We start from the raw sequence: 25,239 nt of genomic DNA, 5'->3' as shown, positions 1-25,239 counted from the left end.
TTGGTAGGCCTTGGCATCACAACTCTGCATTTGCTCAGAAAGAGGAGAAAAAAGGAGCCATGATCTCTAAGACGATACACAGCCTGTTTCCAGTCTGGTAGTATTTTATATAAACTGGCACCGGTAACTGTGTATCATTTATCTTCCAAACCTTCATTTCACATCGCCTGCGACTTGAGGCCAGAAACAGTATGACCGTGCCAAAGGGTGGGTGGAAAAATAGCCTTGTTATTAACCTGCGTTGAAAACATAATGGCTCTTTGGACATCTTCATTCACAGACGTGGTCCGCACCTGTTAACGCTCTTCCTTCACCGTGGCAGGTCAGAGTCTTCATGTAAACCTGCTCTGTCCACGTCTGTGGGGACAGAGGTTCTTCCCCGAACCTTGGGGAAGAAATTAGCCCCTCGAAAATGGCTTTATCCTTCCCGTTTTCATATGGTTCGAATCTGTAAGTGGGCTGTTTCTTGGGGTCAGCAGCATGTGACCATAAACACCCAGAAAGATGTCATCTAGAGAGATTTGGACCTGTCATCCCACAGCGAACCCGGGAAGTCCATGATTGTGGTTGGCCTCCTTGTAGAGCAGGGGTCCCCAGCCTCTGGGATCTGATGCCGGATGACCTGAGCTGGAGCTGATGTAATGATAATAGAAATACAGTGCACCATGAACGGATGCGCTTGCGTCATCCCGAAACCATCCCCCCACCCCCAGTTGGTAGAAACACTGTCTTCCACAAAACTGGTCCCTCGTGCCAGAAAGCCTGGGGACCACTGTGTAGGCAACAAGGAAGGATGGAACACAGTTTCCCGGGACCTGCTCAGCCTCTGAAGCCGCCAGTCCAGGTTTACAAAGCAGCGAGTTAGCACCCTATTTGATAACAACTTCCATCTGTAGAGGCCCCATTTCCACGTCATCACCGCACTTATCCCCCATCAGGACCCTGTGAGTGAACATGTTGGGCTTAGCATCCGGGCGTTACACCGAATGGGACTCTGGTCGGAGGCGGTCAGGGACTTGCCCAGATGGGAGACTGGGGACCAAGGCCACCACCTTGGACTCAGGCCAGTGCTCCTGCTGTCCCACCAGGTGGACAGCTTCATCCTGGGGCCTCCCGTCACCACGTGGGACACCTCCTTTCTCCACGAAGGAGTCGAAAAGGCTTTGTGGTTTCAGAGGCGTCCATTGTCATCTCGAGTTCTACTTCCCATGAAAAGGACAGTGGGTAGCAAAGCGTCCCTTATCAAATGTCACAGGGAAGAAAAAGGAACACAGCTCACTCTCTGTGCTGTCCAGAACCCAGCTGGGGCCCAGGTTGTACCATACCTCCAAGGAAGGCAGTGTAGCATTTAGCGGCTGCCTCTCAGAGAGCCACTTTGCTTTTAAACAATGCGTGGTGGAAGACACACAAACTGGCCTTTGGACCAGCGTGCTCAATGCGCTGAATGGAAGCTCACTTCTCTTTGACTGACATGGTCAATGGCAGGGTAGGGTGGGGGCAACTCTTAAAACTTTTATTCCCAAGCGGTATCTGATATTTCAGAGCATGTGGACAAAATCTGTTCCTGCCTGCTTTATGGGTAGATATTTACTGCTGATTTTAATTCACATCTTTACGAGGATTCTTCTGTATCTTTTTTTGATGTTGACAGTTTTATTAAGGCTATTTCTTTGGATTTGGTTGTTGTTGCTCCTTTAAAAATGTATTGTTGTGGCAGCTTTGAGGCAGTTGCAAAATACTTTTTTTTTTTTTTTTTAATACACAAGCTGGATTAAAATGTACAGTAACTGTCACCTGGTAACCAGACCCCATAGAACTGTGTCAACATTCACCAGTGATTTATGGCTTTAAATTGGAATCAGCTGATGTTTGGTTCCACAGTTTTGAACTCTGCAGGGTTAATCTGGAGCCTGCTGGTACACATGAAATAGTTGTTTTATCTGCTGTTCTAAGACTGATGAAATGTTTAAAAGATGGCTATGTAATCAGTCAGTTATCTCCCAGCATTACAGCTTATTCCGCTTGGCAGTGTACAATCTCCAAAATAATTATTCTGCTGTAGTTAAAACGTGGGAGCCAAATGCAGCCCCTGATATAAAACTGCATTCAGCAAGTCCTTTCGCAAACTGAATAGTTCTATTTTGTTATCTTCTTAGAGGGAGAACATGGGTTGTGATGGTCAGACCTCCTGGGAGCCTGAAAGCTTAGGGCAAGGCCTGGGAGTAGGAACACTTAATCTATTGTCAGTGGCTCTTGCTACCTTTGACCTTTTGTTTTTAGATGAACTTGATTAGACTTTAATTCACTCATCTGGATGTAGGTAGGCCCCTTGGAAGTAAGGTTACTGATTCTTAGAGTTTTCTTTTGTCCTGAAAGTAATCAGAAGATACTTAAAATTAAGGGGATTTGAAAAAAAAATTCAAGACCAGTATCCACTTTTTAGCATTCTCCTTTCATCGCCATCTATTGAAAAAGACCTGAAAGGGAGAGGTCATTTGGTCAGCTTCAGACCTAGCATTTTCTGCAAAGCTCATCTGAAGAAAAAGCATCATAGTTTTCCACCACCCCCCCCCCTCCATAAACTATGTAGTCTCCAGGGATAATTGCTCATTATAAAGATGTTTTTAAAGGAAATCCACAGACATTTTATTGATGTTTCAAAGAAGACCCAAGACTGAGAATAAAATCTTGTGTATAAAGGTCTGCTGATGAAATTACACAACCTGTCTGGAACCGAAAGTAGAATGTACGCTTTTCAGTTTGTGGGGAAAAAAGGATACAATGACTTAATTGTATTTGAGGGCACTTCTCATCTTGTGGCCCAAAACGTTCCTCTGTTGGCTGAGGAGGAATGCCTCGTGGAGAGGGATTTGTTGTGGTGGGTGTAGTGTGACATACGGTCATGGGTTTGTTTTTCATAGGTGAAAGATAATCAGAAAAGAAATTCTAGTTTTCTTAGAACCCCAGAATATTCTCTCTGGCACCAGCCTCTTCAGCTGGGGACAGTGAGAAGCTGTTTGGCTAAGATGGCAGTACAAGGTGCTTCCTGTTCGTTTCTGTGATGATTTATGCTTCCTGACTCAGTTGCTCATCACCTGTTTGCTTCTCCTCTCCCTCCTGAATATACAGTAAGTCACTCCCAAGCAGACTCCAGTCCCTCCAGCCAAACACTACTTCCGTCACTGCTTCAACTCAGCCCCACAGTTCACTGCTCCCCAGTTAGACACATCAGAAGCAGGTATCAAGGAAAACTCCCCACTTCCAGTGCAGGGGGCACAGGTTCAATCCCCGGTCAGGGAACTAAGAGTCCACATGCCACATCATGCAGCCAGAAATTTTTTTAAGTAAAAAGAAGTAGATGACAGGCTTGTGAGCAGAACCAGCCTATATATTACTGTACTGTCTAGAGTCTGCATTGGACAGATCGGACCTGGAAACAGGGTTGATGATCCCTGCTCCCCTCCTCTCCTGAGTACGTCTTCTCTTGAAACATATATCTAATTACACTGAGTCCATTTCTAATCACAGTTAAGAGCAGGCCCTCTAGACTCCACTCGGCTTGCCTGTTGTTGTTACTCAGTCACTAAGTTGTATTCAACTCTTTGCAACCCCATGAACTGTAGAACACCAGGCCCCCTTGTTCTCCACTATCTCCTGGCGTTTGCTTGGATTCATGTCCATTGATTTGGTGATGATATGTAACCATTTCTTCTTCCATTGCCCCCTTCTCATTTTGCCTTCATTCTTTCCCAGCATCAGGTTCTATTCTAATGAGTCAGCCCTTCCGGTGGCCAGAGTATTGGAGCTTTAGCATCAGTCCTTCCAATGAATATTCAGGGTTGATTTCCTTTAGGATGGACTGATTTGACCTCCTTGTTGTCCACGGGACTCTCAAGAGTATTCTCCAGCCCCACAGTCTGAAAGCATCAATTCTTCAGCTCTCAGCCTTCCTTATGGTCCAGCTCTCACAAGCGTGCATGACTACTGGAAAAACCATGGCTTGTCTGTTAGGGGAAGAAGCCATCAATAATTGAAAAGCTGATGACAGGCAAGAAGTTCACCTTGATGGGGGATTCAGAACTTTTTTAACTCTCTCTACAATCTATGCATGGCTTCCCTGAAGCAGTTCTGAGGAAGGCTTAGAACAAGGGATATGATGAACTCTGGTGAGATAAAGCCAGAATCCTCAGGCTCCGGATAACCCAGATGCGTGCTGATTGGATGGCCTGCATTTCCCACCTGGGAGCGTTCCAACGCAGTCAGCACCCAGAGGTACCCTGGCACAAATGTCTGGAAACTGGGTCATGAGAGGTACGTTCTAGAGAATGTGGTTTAGGGCAGGTCCTCCAGGGACAGGTTTTGAGGGACCTTCCAGGTTTCACAATGAATAATGTTCAGATAACATCAGTACTTTCCAGCTCTCACCTTGGCAGTCCTATGAGAGTTTTAAGGGAGCACATGAACTCTGTAGGGCCACCCTGGAAGCTTTGCAGATAGTTTGCAAGAACCAGTTAGCCTATATGATTTTCATGCTGCCTGCAAACTGTTTAGTAGTCATGTTCACATGTAGGTGTATCTCTCATAGTCAGCGTCACCCTCACCTCCATTCCAAGTGTTAATTTTAATTTGTTCCTGTATCACAATGTTAAGACTTAGGCATCAAAGCATCTTCTTAGGCAGAGACACTTGGTATTCTATATCCTGATTTAGATTTATATGAATTCTCAACCAATGGGGATAAAAAGGTGCTTTTTATTAAATTTTTAAAATACCCATTCCCTAGATTTTCATAACCTACATGTTGATATCATATATTCAGTTTTACTTGGGCATGTGCTTATTTTCATGGGTTTTTTGGAGGCATTTAAATTGCAGATCTACCTAGGCACTGAAAGGATTCGGAGACATGCTTGCTCTCCTGTAACTTAACACAGGAAAGTGGTTACAGGAGGTTGTCTTTTTTTTCTGCCAACTTGGTCCAGACTCCTCGAGACCTTTCCAGGTCAGATTTCTGTACCTACCTGCACAGCGGGCCCTTTCTGGGCCCCAGACCCATTTGAGATGCTAATCGGTTCAAGAAGCAGTTGAGGAAGGGTGCATGCTAAGTTGCGTTAGTAGTGTCCGACTCTTTTGCGACCCCATGGACTATAGCCCGCCAGGCTTCTCTGTCCATGGAATTCTCCAGGCCAGAATACTGGAGTGGGTTGCCATGCCCTCCTCCAGGGATGGAACTGCTGCTGCTGCTGCTAAGTCACTTCAGTCGTGTCTGACTCTGTGCGACCCCATAGACGGCAGCCCACCAGGCTTCACCGTCCTTGGGATTCTCCAAGCAAGAACACTGGAGTGGGTTGCCATTTCCTTCTCCAGTGCATGAAAGTGAAAAGGGAAGGTGAAGTCACTCTGTTGTGCCTGACTCTTAGCAACCCCATGGACTACAGTCTACCAGGCTCCTCCATCCATGGGATTTTCCAGGCAAGAGTATTGGAGTGGGTTGCCATTGCCTTCTCCGAGGGATGGAACCCCTGTCTCATGTCTCCTGCGTTGGCAGGTGGGTTCTTTGCCACTAGCGCCACCTAAGGGAGGGAGTAGGGCACAAACCTGAGTTGTTGGGTCAGTGCTTTGAAAAGCAGTAACAGAAAGAAGAAAGAGCAAAGATGGAAAGAGAAGACAAAAAAAAAAAACAAAACTTATGAACTAAACCTCACCATAGAAGCAGATGAACTTAGAAATTGCTTACTGATGTGGGTTGAAATGTAGATAGACTTGCTTATCAAGAGTTACATCCTTTGCTCAGTCTAGTCAATTTTAGTAAGTGATTTAAATTAAAAAAAGAGGGTAGTCTCACCACAAAACCATTAGATATGAGTTTAAATGCATCATTCACTGTGTCTAGCTGATTCTTCTATAGCCATCCACCAGCTTCTCATTTTCTGGAACCAGGTTCTGAACTATCCTCATTTCAGCCCTTCTGGTGTATTTTTAACACAGCCACTTTGGTCAGGACCTCGAAAATGCATGAAAGGGATAGGACAAAGAGCACTCATGTGACTGTCCACGTGTCAGTCATCTTTCTACACGTGTATTTTTCTACCGTTAGATGTTGTAGTCACCAGAAGAGGCTGAACTGCTGTAATAGGCCTAAAAAGGTATTAGGACTTCAGACACTGTGGCAGTTTTCTTTCTTGCTCATGTCAGGAATCCTTCCTGGGAGTTCTGGGTTGGTGGTGACACAGGGAACCAGCATTCTTCACCTTGTGCCCTGGCCTTTCCCTTGGTTTGCTGTTGCTGCTGCTGTTATTAAAAATCAGGTAAATAAAGTGATGGTGCTTCTAAATGTGTAACTAACAGTTTTGTGGTGAGAATACCCTCTTTATTTTTTTTTTTTTGGCCATGTGCCTCCATCCAGAAGTAAAGGAAGGAAAATGCGGAAGACCTCCATCTGCTCTGTTAAAAGCCCTGGAGCAGCAAGTAACGCTCCACCCACATCCCTTTAGTCTCTGTGCTTTGTCACGTGGCAAGAAGCCAGCCCACGTGGGCTCACCACGCCCTCCAATGCAGTCCTGTCCCTGTGGGAGGAGAGGATGGATCTGGGTGGCAGCTGGTGAGCTCTGTCACAGGTGGTGTTTCCCAGGCTTCCCAGAGGATAAGAATCATTGGGGACACTTTACAGATCCCAAGACCTGGGTTAGTTCCAAGGAGTTTATAAGCAAGTGATTATTATCTTCAGGAAGGCTTGAGAAACACTGTCTTAAGATGTAATTGGATAGTGGGAAAGGTTCTTTGAACATTTGTTGCAGTCTTTTTAAGATTTTTTTTGGAGTGGACTATTTTTAAAGTCTTTAATTGAATTTGTTACAATATGGTTTCTGTTTTTTATGTTCAGGTTTTTTGGCATTGAGGCACTTGGGATCTTAGCTGCCCAGTTCAGTTCAGTTGCTCAGTCGTGTCCAACTCTTTGCGACCCCATGAATCGCAGCATGCCAGGCCTCCCTGTCCATCACCAACTCCCGGAGTTCACCCAAACTCATGTGCATCAAGTCGGTGATGCCATCCAGCCATCTCATCCTCTGTCGTCCCCTTCTCCTCCTGCCCCCAATCCCTCCCAGCATCAGGGTCTTTTCCAGTGAGTCAACTCTTCTCATGAGGTGGCCAAAGTATTGGAGTTTCAGCCTCAACATCAGTGATCAAACCCACACCCCCCCTGCATTGGAAGTCAAAGTCTTAACACTGGATCACCAGGGAAGTCCCTGTTGCAGTCTTAGGCTGAGAATGCTATGTTATGTGAAAGTGAAAGTGTTAGTTGCTCAGTCATGTCCCACTCTTTGAGACCCCATGGCCCGCCTGTAGCCCACCAGACTCCTCTGTCCATGGAATTCTCCAGGCAGGAATACTGGAGGTGGGTAGCCATGCCCTTTTCCAAGGCATCTTCCCAATCCAGGGATCGAACCCAGCTCTCCCTCACTGTAGCAGATTCTTTACCACTTAAGCTGCCCAGGAGTGGTGCTAAACCCAACCCCTGGCATCCTGGTTTAAGTGTCTTTAGTCTTCAGGTTTAGCTACAGGCCTTGCTGGGTAGACTAGATTATACAGTGACTCTTCTGTGTACTACTTACACACTTGTCCAAACCCGAATTTTTCTTTGAATTAGTCGACTGCTTCCCTTAGTTGGGAGAAGGAAATGGCAACCTACTCCAATATTCTTGCCTGGAGAATTCCATGGACAAAGGAGCCTGATGGGCTACAGTCCGTGGGGTCACAAGGAGTCAGACATGACTGAGTGACTAACACTCCCTTAGTTGATGAAGTTCACCCGTCATTTCGACACAGTTATTCTATGGTTTATATATCCATTTATGACAGGTCTTTAACACATAATTCAGTGTATAAGATTGACAAGGAAAGAACTCCTAGGATTTCACCCCTCTTGTGATAATGTTGAATCCTTTAGAAACCTGCCATCATGGAAATTAAAAGTATAAATATGTTTGACAGGTAGTGGTTGAATTATTTATCAGTGACCTCAGTCCAGAAATGAAGGCTGGAAAACTGTTCCACTCAGCCTTCTGAATGTTCCAGAAGAATGACACAGGTGTGGGGAGTTCCACTGGGTACTTTCCATGGTGCATTTGAAGCCTAGACTGCCTTCTTCACTCTCCCCAGCAGTGATGTGGATCATGTCCTTTTCGACAAGTTGAAACCAACTTTAAGGTTAGCCTAAGACAGTTATATCCAGGAAGGTAGCTTGTCCTTTCAAATTGTGGTGCTGGAGAAGGTTCTTGAGAGTCCCTGGGACTGCGGGGAGATCAAACCAGTCCATCCTAAAGGAGATCAGCCCTGAATATTCATTGGAAGGACTGATGCTGAAGCTCCAATACTTTGGCCACCGATGCAAACAGCCAGCCCATTGGAAAAGACCCTGATGCTGGGAAAGATCGAGGGCAAGAGGAAAAGGGGGCAAGAGGAGAAGGGAGCGACAGAGGATGAGATGTTAGATAGCATCACCGATTCAATGGACATGAATTTGAGCAAACTCCAGGAGATAGTTTGTCCTCCTAGGACAGAGGAGTCTGGCGTGCTACAGTCCATGGAGTCGCAGAGAGTCAGACAAACTTAGCAACTGAACGACAACAACTTGTCCTGTCACTAACATAAAAAGTATTACAGGACAATAATGAAAAGATATTTGTGACAGCCACTGTTTTAGATCACTTGAGGTATTGATCTGGTCGTGATACAATAAAATTGAGAACTGACTATGAGACCCTTAGTGGTGGAAGAACATCTCTTGTAACTCCAAAGCAGTGTTATTATCATCCGTTATCTGCACGATTAGGGAGCAAAGGCTTCTCTGTACAGTGATCTTTGTTGCCTAGAGCCTTTTAGCTCCTTGCAGAGTGTTTCACAACCTGCCTTTCTTCCCACCCCCATCTTAAATATCATTTGTGTTTGTTTGAAATCCAGAGGAGCAGAAGCCCTTCCGTTCAAAAGGGACTAAAGACTTAAAAATCTATCTTCATCTAGTCATCGGAGGCTGGAATGGGAGCCTGTGGGGCATTATTTCCTTTCTCCGTTTTCTAAAGGTTTAACAGAAGAATAAGTATCATTGGGCAGTGATAGAGAAAAATGAAAGTTCTTAGATCAAATATTGCTTCGGCATCCGTGCAGCATGGGGAAGGCAAGTAGATGGCGTGTTATTCTTGAGTGAAGCCCAGTGGCTGCCAATCAGTGTGCAGTATGTAGAGTTTTCCATATTCTTGAAATCAAGGCAATATTTCACTTTTCCCTCTGAGGTTTTCTCGGGATAGATTCTCTGGCAAAGAAGATGAATCTTCTCTCTACCTGCTCAAGAATGAGCAGTTAACTCTGTAGCTAAATATTAAACACATCAAGTCCAGGGGACCGTGTATTATATTTTTCTTGTATCCATCATCAGTTATACTTATTTAATTTCCTGACAAATGGAAAGCCATGCTCAGTATTTATCTAGGTTGAGATTTAGAGCAATGAGGAAGCATGATGGTCTTTTTTTTTTTTTTTCATAACACTTTTATTGAAGTAGAGTTGATTTACAGTGTTAGTTTCAGGTATATGACAAAGTGATTCAGTTATACACACACACACTTTCAGATTCTTTTTCCATTATAGGCTACTACAAGATACTGAGCATAGCTCCCTGTGCTATACAGTAGGTCTTCGTTGCTCCTCTATTTTGTATATAATAGTGTATATCTATTAATCCCAAAGTCCTACTTTATCCCTCTTCCCCACCTTTCCCCTTGGTAACCATAAGTTTGCTTTCTATGTCTGTGGGTCTGTTTCTGTTTTGTAACTAAGTTCATTTGTATCATATTTTAGAGTCCACATAGAAGTAATATATGCATTTGTCTTTGTCTGACTTACTTCACTTGGTATGATCATCTCTAGGTCTTTGTCAAGAGTGAGATTGGGGTTCAGGCTTTGCCAATCCAAATACTTTCTCTCTGTGCCTCGGTTTCTTTCTCTGCTGGCAGTAGGGACTTAGATGATTACTAAGGCCCCTTTCCGCGCTCCAGTCCAGGATTTAAACTGGATCACAGTCAGATCTGGACCAACCCTTGTCAAAATTACAACATAAGTGAAGTTTCTTTCCCCTGGTCACCGTGTATTTTCCATGACACTAATTCATGCCCCAACCACAGCATTTTCACTGCATAAACTCTTTTCAAAGCTTGTAGCCAGAGACTGATTTATACTCCAGTGTGAATCACTGGGAAAATAGATCATAGTGTTGTGTATTCTAAGGGAATTTTGTTTTAATACAAATCTGAGCTTCAGGTCATAAGGATGAAGCTTGAAGGAGAAGGGGCAGAGTTGGGAGAGAGCCTGTGGAGAAGGGTTTCTCTGCAGCAGCCCGATTTTCATCTGTTGTCCCAGAATAATAACTGATAGTCCCCCTTCCACTTTCCAAAGTGTCCCCGCTTGGATAATGAATTCTTGGTCACTCTAGGTGTGGAAGAAGCCCTCACAGTACCCCCAGAATGAGGTCAGAAAGTAGAAGGAAGAAAGCAAGCTGAGACTGTTCATTTGAGTTTTCTGCGTGCCCAATTTGGAGGTTAATATTGTGTATACAGGAGAAGGCAATGGCATCCCACTCCAGTGCTCTTGCCTGGAAAATCCCATGGTGGGAGGAGCCTGGTAGGCTATGGTCCATGGGGTCGCTAAGAGTCGGACACAACTGAGCGACTTCACTTTCACTTTTCACTTTCATGCATTGGAGAAGGAAATTGCAACCCACTCCAGTGTTCTTGCCTGGAGAATCCCAGGGACGGCGGAGCCTGGTGGGCTGCCGTCTGTAGGGTCGCATAGATTCGGACATGACTGAAGTGACTTAGCGGCAGCAGCATTGTGTATACATGAGCTTGCTAAAGGAACCCAGTGAAATCTGTTTGACCTGACCATCAAACTTAGGTCGGAAACATACAGGTAGACGACAAGTATACAGGGTCATTTGTCAGAAAATGGATTCAGGAGTACTGCATGGACCGTCTTCATCACCAGTAGCCTGTATCAGAAAGACTCCTGGCAGATGACGTCTGGCTGTGGGGCGAGCAGATGGGCAAAGGCCCTAAGGACAGTCGATCCATCGGTATTTCAGAAGCACCCACGAGCCCAACTTCCTGTTGAGCCTTGTGAAGGGGACCAGGGAGCCTTCAGAAGTGGCTTCTTGCCTTTCAAGATGGTCCTTAGATGGCAGATAATGAAGTAATAGCAGAACCACTGTAGGAGACAGTGGTTCATCAAGCAGGCAGTGCTTTTTTTTTCCCCTTGTGTTTTATCATTTTGTGATGGGGACTCTCAAAATGCAATCCCACCCCTGGGAACCCCTTTTCTCAGGGGGTACCTAACGCACCTGCAGTCCTCCTCTCTGCTCTCCTGACCGTGATGTTTAGAACCCCGCCTCTTCATGCAGAGCCCAGTGTCGCTGCTTTCTTCTTCTTCTTTTCCCTCCTTTGTTGTAGTAAAATACAGAGAAAGGGCAGGTCTGTGCTTCGGCTCCTTTTTCAGGAAGGAAACCCAGGCTTGCTCATTAGACAGCCACAGGGCTCATTTCTAAAAGCTCACTGTCTTAGGGAATTTTTGCCTCTTGGGGGAGCGCCGCCAACCATAGAGTTGGGGGAAATTCTGTGATACCCTGTATAGGAAATGTCCTCAAAATGATTCTATTAAAATGGATCGACTGCTCAGAAGCCATGTAAATAGATGTCCAGGTTCCTCGAGGGCCATGCAAATGGGTGCACTTGGCCAGTTCCGAGTAATTACTCCAGAAAGCAAGACAACAAAATCAATTCCAAGCCTTGTTACAGGGTGTGGGGGCATCACTTACCAAAGAGGCTGGCTTGTTCCCCTTCCGTCCGGAGGCTGGTGGCGAGCCACGTGTTGGCATGGCTGGCGTGGGAATGCCGCCTTTCTGCGCCTCAGGGTTGGAGGTGCATATTAAATCATCAGGGTAATGCTGAGTGTCCCTCATCTGCCTCGTGGGAAACCTGCACAGGGTCCGCGTGGGCCAGGGGCTCTATGGAGGAACATAACCAGTTTACAGTGGGCAGTAATCCCTGACATTTATTTAACCACGTCAGTTGTATATACCAGGACCTGTGTTACATATACATTTTCATAAATTACCTTTTTTAATATAATAACCCTGGGACAGAGCTGCTGTTACTCAGGCCATTTTATAAGTAAAGAAAAGAGGCTTAGAGAAATGTGTCCAATCCCGAGTCTGTCTGAAGCGCTGGTAAAGGACGATTTTGTTACTCAGCGAAGCTTTATGAGCAGAGCGAAGGGGAGTATCCACAGCCACTTTGGAACCTGTCGTAGTCTCTGCCCTGAGAACTCTGGGATCAGGGCTGCTTGCCTGTTATGAACATCGATTTACACAATTGGCTACAAAAATGCTTTGCTTATATGATTTCCACTGCCCCAGGCAATTCATAAAAATGTCTCCCTCCCTGATCTGCATGCGCATGAAAGATGCCTTCGTTATTGTGGGAGTGGGCTAAGCAGTTACACTGGCCATAAATATCAGCTCTCTGGAGCCATCTGCCAGGAAGAAAGTCTGAAATAAGGTCAGATCTTTCCTTGAGCCAGCATGACCCCAAAAGACCAGAATGAGGAAGTCAACATGACTCTCCTCACCCCCTCCATAACAGAAAAAATACCTTGCTTCTCCTCTGAATTGAAAAACTCTTCTAAGAGCCAGCCGCACCTAAAACAGGGCCATACGTTTTCGTCAGTGATGCTGCTAATAAGTGATGAACTGTATTTTATTCCAGGTGACATAAGGGGTCAATATGTGTAGACTTGGCAGATACAGGTTGCCCCACCATCCAAGCAGGATCATGAAATTGAGACTTAAGACGGTGTTCAGGCCCACATCTTATGGCCCAGTGTACTGAACTGAGAATCACAGGAAGATAGATACGATTGTAACCTACTCTCATCACAACCAGACTCTGAATTATAATGCCGTCCTGTCCCCAAGAGAATGTATGTACCCAATAACCTTATATTAAAAACTTTTTAATGAGGTCCCTCAGTGCTTTTGAAACTAAAATCCTTTTTTAATTGGATTCAAGATGGAACTACCTCCTACCACACTTAACCCTGGGACACCTTCCAGATTAATCGATGTGAGGGTGTCTTGGTTAGCTAAGCCTGAGGCCTTGCTCCATCCTCTGGCCCCTTGGAGAAGAAGCACTTGTTGCCATGGCCTTCTGGGACCCTCTCAGCCACCCACACTGGTAGGGGACTGAGCAGCCCAGGAATTGGGGCCAGACCACTATATGGCCTTCTTGTCTTGACATGTTCATCCTAAAGTTATTTTTCTTGCCTTGAGGGAAAGTTATTTTTCTTGCCTTGCCTCTTCCACACTCTAGAATTAACATTTTAAAAACATGAATTAATCAAGTTCACAGTTTGCTTATTCTCTTATATTTCTTAACAAAGGAGACTGCTTGCTTTCTCCATTCTGTCCCCACGGCTCCTTGACAAACGTGTGTGTACACACTCAGTCGTGTCTGACTCTTTGCAACCCCATGGACTGTAGCCCTCCGGGATCCTCTGTCCATGGAATTCTCCAGGCGAGAGTACTGGAGCGGGTTGCCATCTTCTGCTCCAGGGGATCTTCCCAACTCAGGGATCGAACCCGTGTCTCTTCCATCTCCTGCATTGGCAGGTGGATTCTTTACCGCCTGGGAAGCCTGACAAAGACTCAGGCCACCATAAACTCACCTCCCGATGCTTAGAGCAGAGTGCAGGCCTTTAAGGAACACGGTTTGCAGTGATTGTCCCATCCAGGAAAAGGGGTGATGTTAAAGTTCTCCAGATACATTTACAGCTATGACACTGAAATACTTTAACCTTAGTGGCTTATCTCAGAGGCCTGGGGAAGGGGGAAACAGCAGATCCCAGTTTTGCCCTTGGTATCTTTTCCATGTGTCCTGCAGTTGGGATTTATATCATAATCGGTGAGGAATGGTTGCAGTATGTGCAGAGCCAGGCACATCCCTCCTTGCTTTCCCAAGAGGCTTAAAAATGTGGTAGATTTAATCTAGATAAAAAAACAAAAACAAAAACAAAAAAAAAAACAAAAAAACCTCCGTTTTCCTGGCAGAAGATTTAGAAAGCCTGCCTGACTTAACAGAGCCATGGGAGAATCAGGAGATGGTTCCTCCAAGAAAAGTGCCCCAGCCGAGGGAGGCTGGTAATGGCCTTGATCTTGAGGCCAGTTAGCTGAGTGTGGTCCCAGGCCCCAGGTGCAGACTCTCAGGGTGGGGGTTGCATGGAGCCTGGTGAGATCAGCAGTCTCTCCTTGGTTGAAAGGTTGGCACTGATGTACTGTCTTGGAGTCCTCCTGCTGGGGACAGGAGCCAGGGTTCTTGGAGGGAACATCAGATCCCTGCCCCAGGCAGCCACAAATCATAGGCAGGGCTCTTCCTTTGTCAGAGAAATTCCCAGGGGATTCCCTGGGATTGCAGTTGGTGGGCCAGACAGTGGTGTCCACGTAATTCAAGTACTGAAAGCAGAACAGTGGCTCCGTCTCTGCTCCCTAGGTGGTGGCCAGATGGCATTACTTTTTACATCAGGGTGCCTATCACAGTTTCATTAAAAGCTGACTTCTACAGGATGTGGCATTTGTAATTGGGGAGCTGTTATTCTTGCTCTGGAGTCTCACTTTTAGATAGAGAAGGAGACAGTGGCTTGTCCTAGGAGACCACTGGTTTAAAACAAGAGAGATTTCAGGTATAAAAAGACATTTTTGGTGACATGGGAGGAGGTTGAAGCAGTTCTGGAATCTTTCAGAGGAAAGCGGAAGCTACCAGGACTGCTTGGTGGAGGGCGCTCCTGTGATGGCATTGACTCTGAAGGCTGTTGTCAACCACTAATGATGCGGATGACTTAGCCTTTGCTCTGAACCTCTTGCGTGATTGTGGGCAGTTGGCTCACCTGAGATGGAAGGGAGCTGGAGAGTTGGGTGACTCGAGTTAACTGTTAATAGTTGTAAAAATCTGTGACTCTGTGGAATCAGAAAGATGAGGCATTGACTTCCTCTAGTTTTACTTTTCTTTTGCGTTTAAAGCCAAAAAAAAAATAGGATAGAAAATTCTTTCATCTTCTTGCAGGTGCTTCCCATAAGGAATTTCTGCTTTGCTGCTCTTTAAAATTCTTTTCCCTTGTATCTTAGTTGGTGTTATTACAGCCACCTTGGTGCAGCAGTTCAGATGAGCCACCTTGAGGAAATCGTACTCTGGAATACATAAGTGTGTCTACCAGCCAGAGGACTGAATGTTGTAATTTTTTTATTGAGCTGTAGTTGATGTTGATAGTACTTTGTTAGTTTCAGGTATACAGCAAAGTGATCCAGATAGATAGATACATATATAGACGCATAGATCATATGGTGGATGACGGATGGATGGATGGGATGGATAGACGGTAGACGGACTGACAGTTCATAGATTCTTTTTCAGATTCTTTTCCATTATAAGTTATTAATACAAGATATTGGGAGTAGTTCCTTGTACTGTACAGTAGATCCTGTTTGTCTATTGTGTGTGTGTGTGTGGGTGGGTGGGTGTGTGTTTAAGTATGTATTGGTGTGTATCTGTTAGTCCTGTACTCCTAATTTTTATCTCCCCTACACCTTTCCCCTTTGGTAACCATCAATTTCTTTTCTATGTCTGTGAGTCTCTTTCTGTTTTTGTAAATAAATTCATTTCCATAATTTTTTTAGATTTCACATATAAATGGTATCCTGTGATATTTGTCTTTGTCTGACTTAACTTCCCTCAGTGTGATAATCTTTAGGCCCACCCATGTTGCTGCACATGGCTACGTTTCATTCTTTCTTACGGCCGAGTAGCATTCCATTGTGTGTGTGTACCACGTCTTCTTCATTCCTTCATCTTTGATGGACACAGGTTACGTCCATGGCTTGGCTATTGTAACTGGTGCTGCTGTGAACATTGGAGCACGTGTATCTTTGAATTAGAGTTTCCAGTGTTTTCCAGATACATGCCCAGAAGATAGATAGATGGACCATATGACAGCTTCAGTCTTAGTTTTCTAAGGACCCTCCATACTGTTCTCCATGCTGGCTACACCAGGTTACATCTCCACCAACAGTGGAGGAGGGTTCCAGGGGACTGAATTTTAAATACTGCTGTGATGTCAATAGCATTTCATGCCCCATCTTACACGTAAACCACGCACATTTGGAGGACAACGTAGAAAGAATAAAGACCAAGGGCCGTGGGGGCCCTAAGTTAACAACAGTGCGCCAGGTGTGGTTTCTACCTGTGCCGGTTCTTCCCGGTGGGCGGACTTCAGGCTGAGGAAGGCGTGCCATCTGCACTTCCTGGGGGACCAGCTGGAAGAACAGGGTTTCGTTCTTGTCCTTTTCCTCATGACGCTGAGGGCTACCTGCTAGACCACTGGAAAACTACTTTTTTAAGGTCAAAGCTACATTGACTTTACAATTTTAATTCAGGGGATTTTTGATGGGGTTTTTGAGCCTTTAACTGCTTTGTAGAAACCGAAAGTCAAGCGTCTTGGCAGGGGTAAGGCCCATGGTTGACAGTCTCACTGGGCGAGAGCTTCTTTAGAGCACAGCATGCCCCACGAAGTCCAAAAACCTTTGGACTGTGAAAGAAGCATGAAATTCTCTACATAGTGGCTGAGATGGAGGGAGAAAGCCGATGACGGGAGGAGGAGGAGCCTGTCCTCTCTTCTGACTTAAACTGACAACTGACTCTCCAAGAAGCCAAGATCCCAGTAGCAATTCAGTTGTGTGAAGGAGGCGCCTGCTTGGCTTGCAAATGTGTAGACAAAAGAGAGCTTCATTCACAGAAAGAAAGAAAGAAAGAAAAAAAACACCATAGAGGGTTCACTAATTTAGCCTTGCAGGGCCTCGGTCTCTTGATCTGTTGGCCCGTTAGAATTCAAAGGCAGACTTGAAGGGAATTTTCAATTCACTACAGGATGACTCTGTTGCTGTCTTGAATTCAAATATAGCTTGAGTTGAATCTGTCCGCCAGGACTATTCCCTTTTTTTTTTTTTTTTTTAAAGAAATAAGTACAAGGTTCGGTCTGCACATGATCTTTCTGTGGTCGTTTTCAAGTGTTTATTTGTGTGGGTTTGGACAGTGATGGAAATTTCTGGAATGAGATGTGGAATGACCTTGAGGATGTGGGCAACCCCTCTTTTACGCTGGGGATGGAGTTGACTTGGAGGGTCAGCTATCCAGGTGTGCAAGGCCAGCAGCTCCGCACTTATTTATTTTACAAGCTTGGCCACACCTTCTCACATCCATCCTCAAGTTGTTGTTTGTATTTCAGAAAACGTCCCATAATTTCCCATATTAAGATATTACTGAAGAATTCTCAGTCAGGCCTGGAATGTTCCTAAGAGGCCCTTTCTCGCGTTTATGGGAGCAGCCTTTCAAGGAGAATGTATCGTCCATCCAGGCTGGTGGCTCGAGGAGAATCGTAGGGAATGACCAGCTTCCCGTGTTGCTGAGAGTCTAAATTGTTGGCGTGTGCTCTGAAATACCCTACAGCTGACAAGTGACTCTTTCAATATTTGCAAACCATCCAAGTCCCTGACTTCCCATCTCTATACCTGGATACTTTAAAACAAACACACAGAGCAAAAAACTACCTTGTTCATATTTTAGAGCTAAAGACGTGAAGAAAACCGCCTTTTAGTAAAATGGTGTCTTCAGAGCATCAGACCTCAGTTTCCTTCCTCCCCAGTTTGGTAGCCTCAGAGAAAGTTTCCTTAAGTGTGGGGTCAGTTTTCTTCAGGGCATAACTAATTTTAAAATCCAATCTCAGGATCTATTCTCTCAGGCAGTGTCTACACAGCCCTCCACATGGAAGAATGTGAATTCAGTGCTGTTTGACTCTGGACAGGCCGTGATATAGACTGATTATCTCTACATAAGCGGTGCATTTTTTTTCCCCTGAGCATATTTTTACCAAGTCTCCAAGTCAAGCTTTCCAAGGGAAACAGCTGTGGTTTGAAAGGATTGGTGATAATCCAGATGGTTTCTTTGAGGATAAGTCTACTTGATCATTTAAAATTAAAGTCTTTCAGTAAAGTTGAGCGTCTTCTTGATGTCTTTAAATACACTACTGCTCTGTGTCTGTGTGTGTCTGTGTGCATCTGTGTGCATGTGTCTGTGTGCGTCTGTGTGTGTCTGTGTGCGTGTGTCTGTGTGCGTCTGTGTCTGTGTGTAGGTACCATTGGCCCATCTCATCTGAGGCTTTATCTTTGGAAACAGCAAAAACCTCACCACCATGTCTCTGGTCATGCAGCAGTAAAGCTGGCAGAGTCCCTGAGGGAACCTTTAACGGCAGCAGAAATTGTTTGTGAGGAGAGGCAGTCAGTCAGACACCAGCATCCCTGTCTGGAGTAGGTGGCTCATGGCGTCTCTGGGAATTACCATTCTCAACTTCTGGTGCGAGATGGTCTAATCACACCTCACCATTACAATACTGATGACAAGCCGAGCATGCGCAGCCACGTTGTTGAACTTGCTGACCGCTGGGAGTTGGGGCCCTCTAAAGCTCCCAGCCCCACCCCGACTCATTCTCTCCCGGCCCAGCGCCCCCTGGCCACCTCCTGATCATCCAGAGATGCCCACAGCAAGGCCTCATACCGGTCACCTTCACCGTGGGTGCTCTGCACCCCAGGACCTTTCTGTCTAGACCTTCTTTACCATCCAAATGGATCTGGCTTAAGTGGCCGTCTGAGGGGTTAGCCAGGTATTCACAGTTAAGCTGCAAAAAAGAATTCACGGGAGATGGTAATGGCCAGTAAGCTCTCATGTGACACCCCCAGCAGTGTGTACAGACCCAGCAGCACTTGGGGGTCAGTGAGGGGTCGTCACTGGCGGACTCTGTACAAACCTGAGACACCAACACTTGGTTCTGGGATCACCTCTCAGGTTTTACCCCCAAACCCATTTCAGAGGAGCCTGGTGGGCTGCCGTCTATGGGGTCGCACAGAGTCAGACACGGCTTTCCTTGTGGCTCATCTGGTAAAGAATCTGCCTGCAATGTGGGAGACCTGGGTTCGATTCCTGGGTTGGGAAGATCCACTGGAGAAGGGAAAGGCAAGCCACTCCAGTATTCTGGCCTGGAGAATTCCATGGACTTATAGTCTATGGGGTTGCAAAGAGTTGGACACGACCAAGCAACTTTCACTTTCACTTTTCACTTTCAGTGAGGAGTAAGGGGTGGGGCTGATAAATAGACATGCAAAAGATGGATTTTTAAATTTTTCACTCCAGAATCCAGAGCTCTTATTAACACAATGAATTGTTGAAACTCTTGGAAAGTGGGATGCCTTGAAATCTCCTGGGCGTGGGACAGCAGGTTTATCTTTTCTAAGCCGGCTGCTGCCACCGGCAGAAACTCTGGAGCCAGAGGATAAAGGTGGCAAGAATCATAAAGTGTGAGTGCTTACGAGACTGTGTCAGACAGGCAGAGTAGAGAAATGCGAAGCCACCCAGAGCAGAAACAGGAGGGCTGAGCCTGGCTGAAGCCTCCGCACTACCCATCCTTGGAGTTCCCTGGCAGGTCACTTCCCCTCTGTGGTGTAGAGCAAGCCTTGCTCTGCGCTCATGGGCAGCAGGGAAAGCAGGTGCCAGGACTGATGCTGACGCCGGAAGGGTGGTCCCCTCGGGCGCGGTGCAGCCGCTGACCGCTGAAGGGCGCCCAGGGCTGTGGTCGGTGTTCAACCACCCACCTTCAAGGATGTTGGGAGCAGAACCTGGTAAGGGAGAAAGGTCTGTCCCGGAATCAGACTGCAGGGCCATCTGGTGTTACAGCTGACCTGCAGACAAATCCATTGAACTCACACCTGAGTTACAGCTGGCATGGGGAAGTCCACAAGCCACGTGGCTCCCTTAACAGCTGTCCATCCAGGTGGGGTAGGCAGGAAAGAAAATGCCCACCCTGTTACATCACCATGAGTTCTCTAGGACCTGGAGTCTCTCCCCGACTTTTGCCATGGTGATCACCGCCACCTCAGGGCAGATACTAACGATATTTTTCCCTTCGTGTGTTGAAATGATTTCCTCAGGTCAATGAATCTTAAGATTTTAATGAGCATATCAAGTGGACTGGTTGCTTAAAAAGTCTGGTTGTTTAGCTGGGAGAGGACTCAGAGAAGCAAGAGTCTCTGAAACACATTCTTATTCTGGAAGCATCCAGACTCAAGTCTCATCGGGGGGAAAACCACAAATGGCTGCCTCAAAGATGAATGTTGAAATTGGGAGTTCTCTATTTCTACCGCAGATTTTCTGATAACTTAATCAAACGCTATTTTTATTAAATCAATTAGTATGCATGTGGAGTGAAGTGCAAGACATTTTTTAGCCCAAGAAAGGGAAGGAATAGTTTTGACTGTTAAATTTATTCTGAATGAAACCTTTTGGCTATATATCCAGGTAGGGTTTTTTTTTCAGGGAGGAAGTAGTGGTAGGCAGCCCTGTTTTTTGTGCATTGATTTCGAGGTGATGCAGCACAAGTAACTCAGGTATAGAGGAAGTAAGGTGTTTTCCACCAAGGCATTCAGGAACTGAAAGTATGAAACTGAAAGAAGAGTCTTGGGGTGAGATTTCCCCCAGAGCCCCCACGTTGGTGCAAGTTGTTCATTGCGTGAGGGCATCCAGCTGAGGCTACACTTTGGGGCAGAAATTCAGCCCAAGCTCTAAGTCACCAAGCCACGGGGGCCATGCCCACATGGGGATAGGCTGCCTCTTTCAAAGGTCCTAAGTGCGTGGTGCCCAGGGATGAGCTGTCGGGTTGGAAGTCAGTGAGCAGTGAAGGGGAGGCGAGTCAGCAGTCGTGTCCAGGATACTCTTCTTTGTATTACAGCTAGAACTAGAGCTTTGAGGGGCATGTTCTTCCAAAGTCTTTGTTTCAATAGGACTAAAGTATTGAGTTGACCAAAAAGTTCATTTGGGCTTTTCCCTGAGATGTGGAAAAACCCAAACCAACGTGTTGGCCAACCCAGTAGAAGAGTTAAGAGGTATGCACAGTTCCCAGAGAGGTCTGTCATGGCAGATCCCTGAGGTCACCTGTCAGCTGTACAGGCAGAGTGGACCCTGCATGAAATTGGAGAGAGTTAGAAATTTGAAATACCTTTCCTTCACTCCTTAGATTCTTCTCTGCTTTCTTGCCCCTCCTCACCCCATCCCATGCTGCTCAGACATCAGCTTCAAACTTTCTCAAAGCAAAACAAACACAGAAACCACTGTCTGTTCACCAAGAACCTTGTTCAAGACGGAAACACTTGGAGTTGCCAAAGTCATACTAAGGTGTAAAGAGCTAGGAACAATTAAATATTACCTTCCTTAAGGGTAGCGTTTTATTGCTTCAATAGCAGATGAACTACACCTTCCCGGTGGACTTCCAGGCCATGGAAAGTGATTGGAATTTTGCTTGAGTGTTTAGGGCAAGAGTGGAGACCACTCTATTCCTGAGCCCACTGCACTGGGTCCAGGGTGGCCCCATAACAAGTCTGCCTTGGTTTACATCATCTTTGTTCCTCATTGCTTTTGTCTTACCGTGCATGTCAGTCACCCTTTTCAGTTCCCTTGTCATTCCACTGTTCTTTCAGGTTGATCTTGGCTTTTCTCCTTATCTCTGAACTTGGCCGGACTAGCATTTGTTTTCCTTCTGCTTAGGAAATTCTTCCTTAATTGCCTTCTTGCCAGGCAAGCAAACTGCTCTATGACTTCTACTGCATCTGAAAGCATCTCTCTTTTAAGTATCACACCCCTAAAATCTACCTGCTTGAAAGCATCGGATTCTGCCCCTTTCTGAGGCCTTGGTTTTGAAGTCGAAGTTCAGAGCATCCCCATTGCTTGCTTACCCAGAAGAGAGAAAGGAGAACTTCCTGAGAGTCTGGTTGTTAAAAGCTTTTAGAAGACAGAGATAATGTCTTTTTCTGTTTCTCTTTTCAGTTTTATTGAAATACAGTTGATTTACAATGTTGTGTTAATTTTTACTGTACTGCATAGCAATTCAGTTATACATTCTTTTTTTAATGTGTTCTTTTCCTTTACGATTTTTTTCTCCATGTTATTCTTTCTGTATCAAGTCTAATAGAAGATAATTGGTATTTTTCCTCCTCTTAAAGTGATTACAGTGGATACCAGAAGCTGGAACTGGACTTTGCTGTTTAAAATCATTCCTTGATTTAAAGCAATTCCTATAGCTTTTCTGGGCTTAGGTTATGCCAGTGGAGCTGAAAATCACACATTAATTTGATCAGTTTAGGAAAAATAATCTACCACCAGGCAGCATGACCAAATGCACTCTGGTCTAAAAAAGTCAAACAGCTGAAGTGGAAACCTCATATATAAAGGCCCACTCTGTCCATCTGTGATTCTTTAAAGACCCTTCACAATTTTCGTATTCCTCCCATCATGCAAATTAAACACGTGAAGAGTCTCCCATCCTTGGAGACATGGAGGTTTTTAAATGCCAAAAAGCTAGGATCATACTCTACTCTATCCAGAAGGTGAAGGATTTGCATATTTAATCTCAGTAGACTCCAGTGAAATAGTATATGACAAGGTTCCAAGTTTTGTTCTTTTTTCCAAATAAGGAGGAAGCATCTTATATGTATTTCGGAATGCTGTAGGGGTGGTACAGTACTTTGTCTTCTCCTACTCCTTCCAATGAGTTTTTTGTTCTGAAAAGTAGATGCTAATGTGTGATTCGGAGCCTTTGATGGTTTGTGGTGTCAACTTCCTACTCTCCAGATGTGCCACTTGTCTCTGTCCGTGGTCTTACATCATTCCCCTAAATAGAACCAAAGTCGATGCCTTAGTGCCTTGAATTTCTCTCCAGCCACTTGCTGTACTTGGCATTTGAGGACCTCTCGAGGCTCTCCCCATCTCTCTAAGCATGAGGATAAGAATCAGAGCTAATTGAGTGTGACTGCATCTCTCTGCCTCTTTTTCTCAACCCAACTCATCCAAGACAGGCAGGTCAGAGGGAGCGTCTTTTTCTTTTAATTTCTAAAGTTCTTTATCCCTTTTATCTATACTTGGTTATACTAAGAAATGCTATGCTAATTAACAGATTCTTAACCAGTGTCTTCATCTGGTTTAACCATGTTAACCAGTATCTTTAGGCACAGGTTGAAGAAGGGGTGAGCCTTGCTTTAGAATACAGAAGGAATGAGAGGTTTCAAGACCATTTTCTTTGGTGGAGGGAGGTGGTTTGGAGAAGTGTATCGGCTAGTCTCCCTTGGAGGAGCCTTCAGCCTGGACTCCCATCACCTCTTAAAAATGAGGAATCAAGAGGTTAGTGGTTGACGTCCCATGGCCATGTTTCATTCTCAGCACAGAGAGTGCAAACATCTGTTTCAGCATCTGCCCACCACATATAGCTCACTTTCTCGACTGGCTAAAATAGAGTCTTTCATTTCAGCAAACAAATATTGCATGTTTTGTGTGTGGAACTTTACATTATGTGCTATGGTGGAAATTGGAAAGAAGAGGGCTTGTTCTCAGCTCCTAGGTAGCTTATCATCCAGTTGTCTAAGCCTCGGAGTTGAGAAAGTGTTTTAAAAGGGTGATGTTCTAGAGATATCTTTTAAGACAATTATAGTTAATATAAGTGTCTGCTCTTGTGGTTGTGATTAAACACTTCACTTGATGCTGTGACTGCACCACAAGTCCCATTAACAACTCACCCACGGCCTCCCACCCCGGTTCCTGAAGACCCGGGTTCCCAGTAGTTGGTACGCAGTTATGAATTGATTCCCCAACGTGGGGAAAAGCTAATAAATATGATTTAGGATGAAAGGCGCTGGGTAAATGCTTGAGCTGTTGTCATTACTGTTGCCGTGCACCTTATTTTTAAATTGTGCATCCTTTTAAGTAGTTGACTCGTTCGCCCCAGTCTCCATTATATCTAAGCAAAGCATTCACAGAAATTTCTAAAACCTTTTCATTTCTCTCTGTAGGTTGTTGTTTCGTAACATTTTATACAAGAAAAGCTGCACTTGAGGCCCAGAATGCACTGCACAATATTAAAACTTTACCTGGGGTGAGTCGGTTTACTTTTGTACCAAAATCACTTTATTGCTTGAAAATGGTCCTTTCAACTGAAGGTTCTAGTGATGGGCTCTTAGTGCCAAAAATGACTTTGGGCTTTTGAGGAGGGTGTGCTGACTAGCCCCCACCCCCACCTGGCCCCCGGTCGCCCTTGCAGCAGCCAGAGCGGCTGGCCAGCCCCTCAAGAAGCGCTGGCATTAATGCTGACAGAAAGACCTCTCAGAGAGTGTGTCCCCTGGTCAGAAAATCAGAATGACCCCACTGGGTCACAGTGGCTGCTACAGAGGATTGGGTGGGCAGCGATTGTAAAGGGGAAAAAAAAGAACTCACGCACACACGCATGCAATACACCAGAGGAGCAAATGGAAAAGGAAAAGCTTTTACTCACCAGGAGCCTCTTTTCAAATTTAGTCCTTAGATTTTTCTTTTGAAAGGACAAAATGTACTCTGCACAGCCGTAATAGTCAACCTCCTAATGGCTTCTAAACAGTCAGTGGTGGTTAACAAAGTCAATGTTTTAATGCCCAATTTGCGGCTTCATGTCGATAGAGAACAGAAAATACAAAGCTTACAATTTTTTGTTTCCATTTCCTTCCCAGTCATACTGGACATTTGGTACCATTCACTAGAAATGAACTAATGTTGGCTGTAGCTGCTGCATCAGAATACATGATTTCTGGGGGTTTAGGACCGTTTTATCTAGTGCATGCTGGTATAAATTTCTCTGTGCTAGTTGGGATATTTTCCCCGTTGATTCAGATATCAGGGATGAATTTATTTAATGGCAGAATGTGTGTTGCTGATAATGAAGAACCTCTGGTAAGCAGTGCTGCGTTAATGATTTTATTGAAACCTGGTTTGATAAGAGTAAAAGAAAAATAACATCATGTCCCTAATGTTTTCAGGGTATAATTGTAATGTCTTATCATTTATCTGTCATGCAAACCTATGTACACAAGTCATTTGATACCCTGTCACCCCCAGAGAAGATTTAATTCACCTTAGCTCCATTGAAAATCATATATTTTAGTGGCAAGATACTCAGTAAAAGGTTTTCAAAACATTAACTTGGTAATAACAAAAAAGTAGTAAATTATGAACTATGGTCTCAAACCAC

At 45.1% G+C, this 25,239-nt stretch overlaps 1 protein-coding gene across 6 annotated transcripts in view; it reads left to right on the top strand.

Moving 5' to 3' along the window:
* The window catches only part of CELF2 (CUGBP Elav-like family member 2), a 557,440-nt gene that overhangs the window by 424,040 nt on the left and 108,161 nt on the right, over positions 1 to 25,239 (top strand). For 5 of the 6 annotated variants that reach the window (NM_001428342.1, NM_001428341.1, NM_001428339.1 and 2 more), the window contains one exon: positions 24,032 to 24,114. In NM_001428342.1, the coding sequence (NP_001415271.1) occupies positions 24,032 to 24,114 (83 nt within the window). Of the gene's footprint in view, positions 1 to 24,031; positions 24,445 to 25,239 lie in introns of those variants that run through there. The other variant, NM_001078165.2, reaches the window with a different exon arrangement.

This window comes from Bos taurus, chromosome 13 (genome assembly GCF_002263795.3).
Source record: "Bos taurus isolate L1 Dominette 01449 registration number 42190680 breed Hereford chromosome 13, ARS-UCD2.0, whole genome shotgun sequence".
Lineage (NCBI taxonomy): Eukaryota > Metazoa > Chordata > Mammalia > Artiodactyla > Bovidae > Bos > Bos taurus.
Note: the sequence above shows the minus strand (reverse complement) of the source record. Positions and strands in the feature narration are given on the sequence as shown.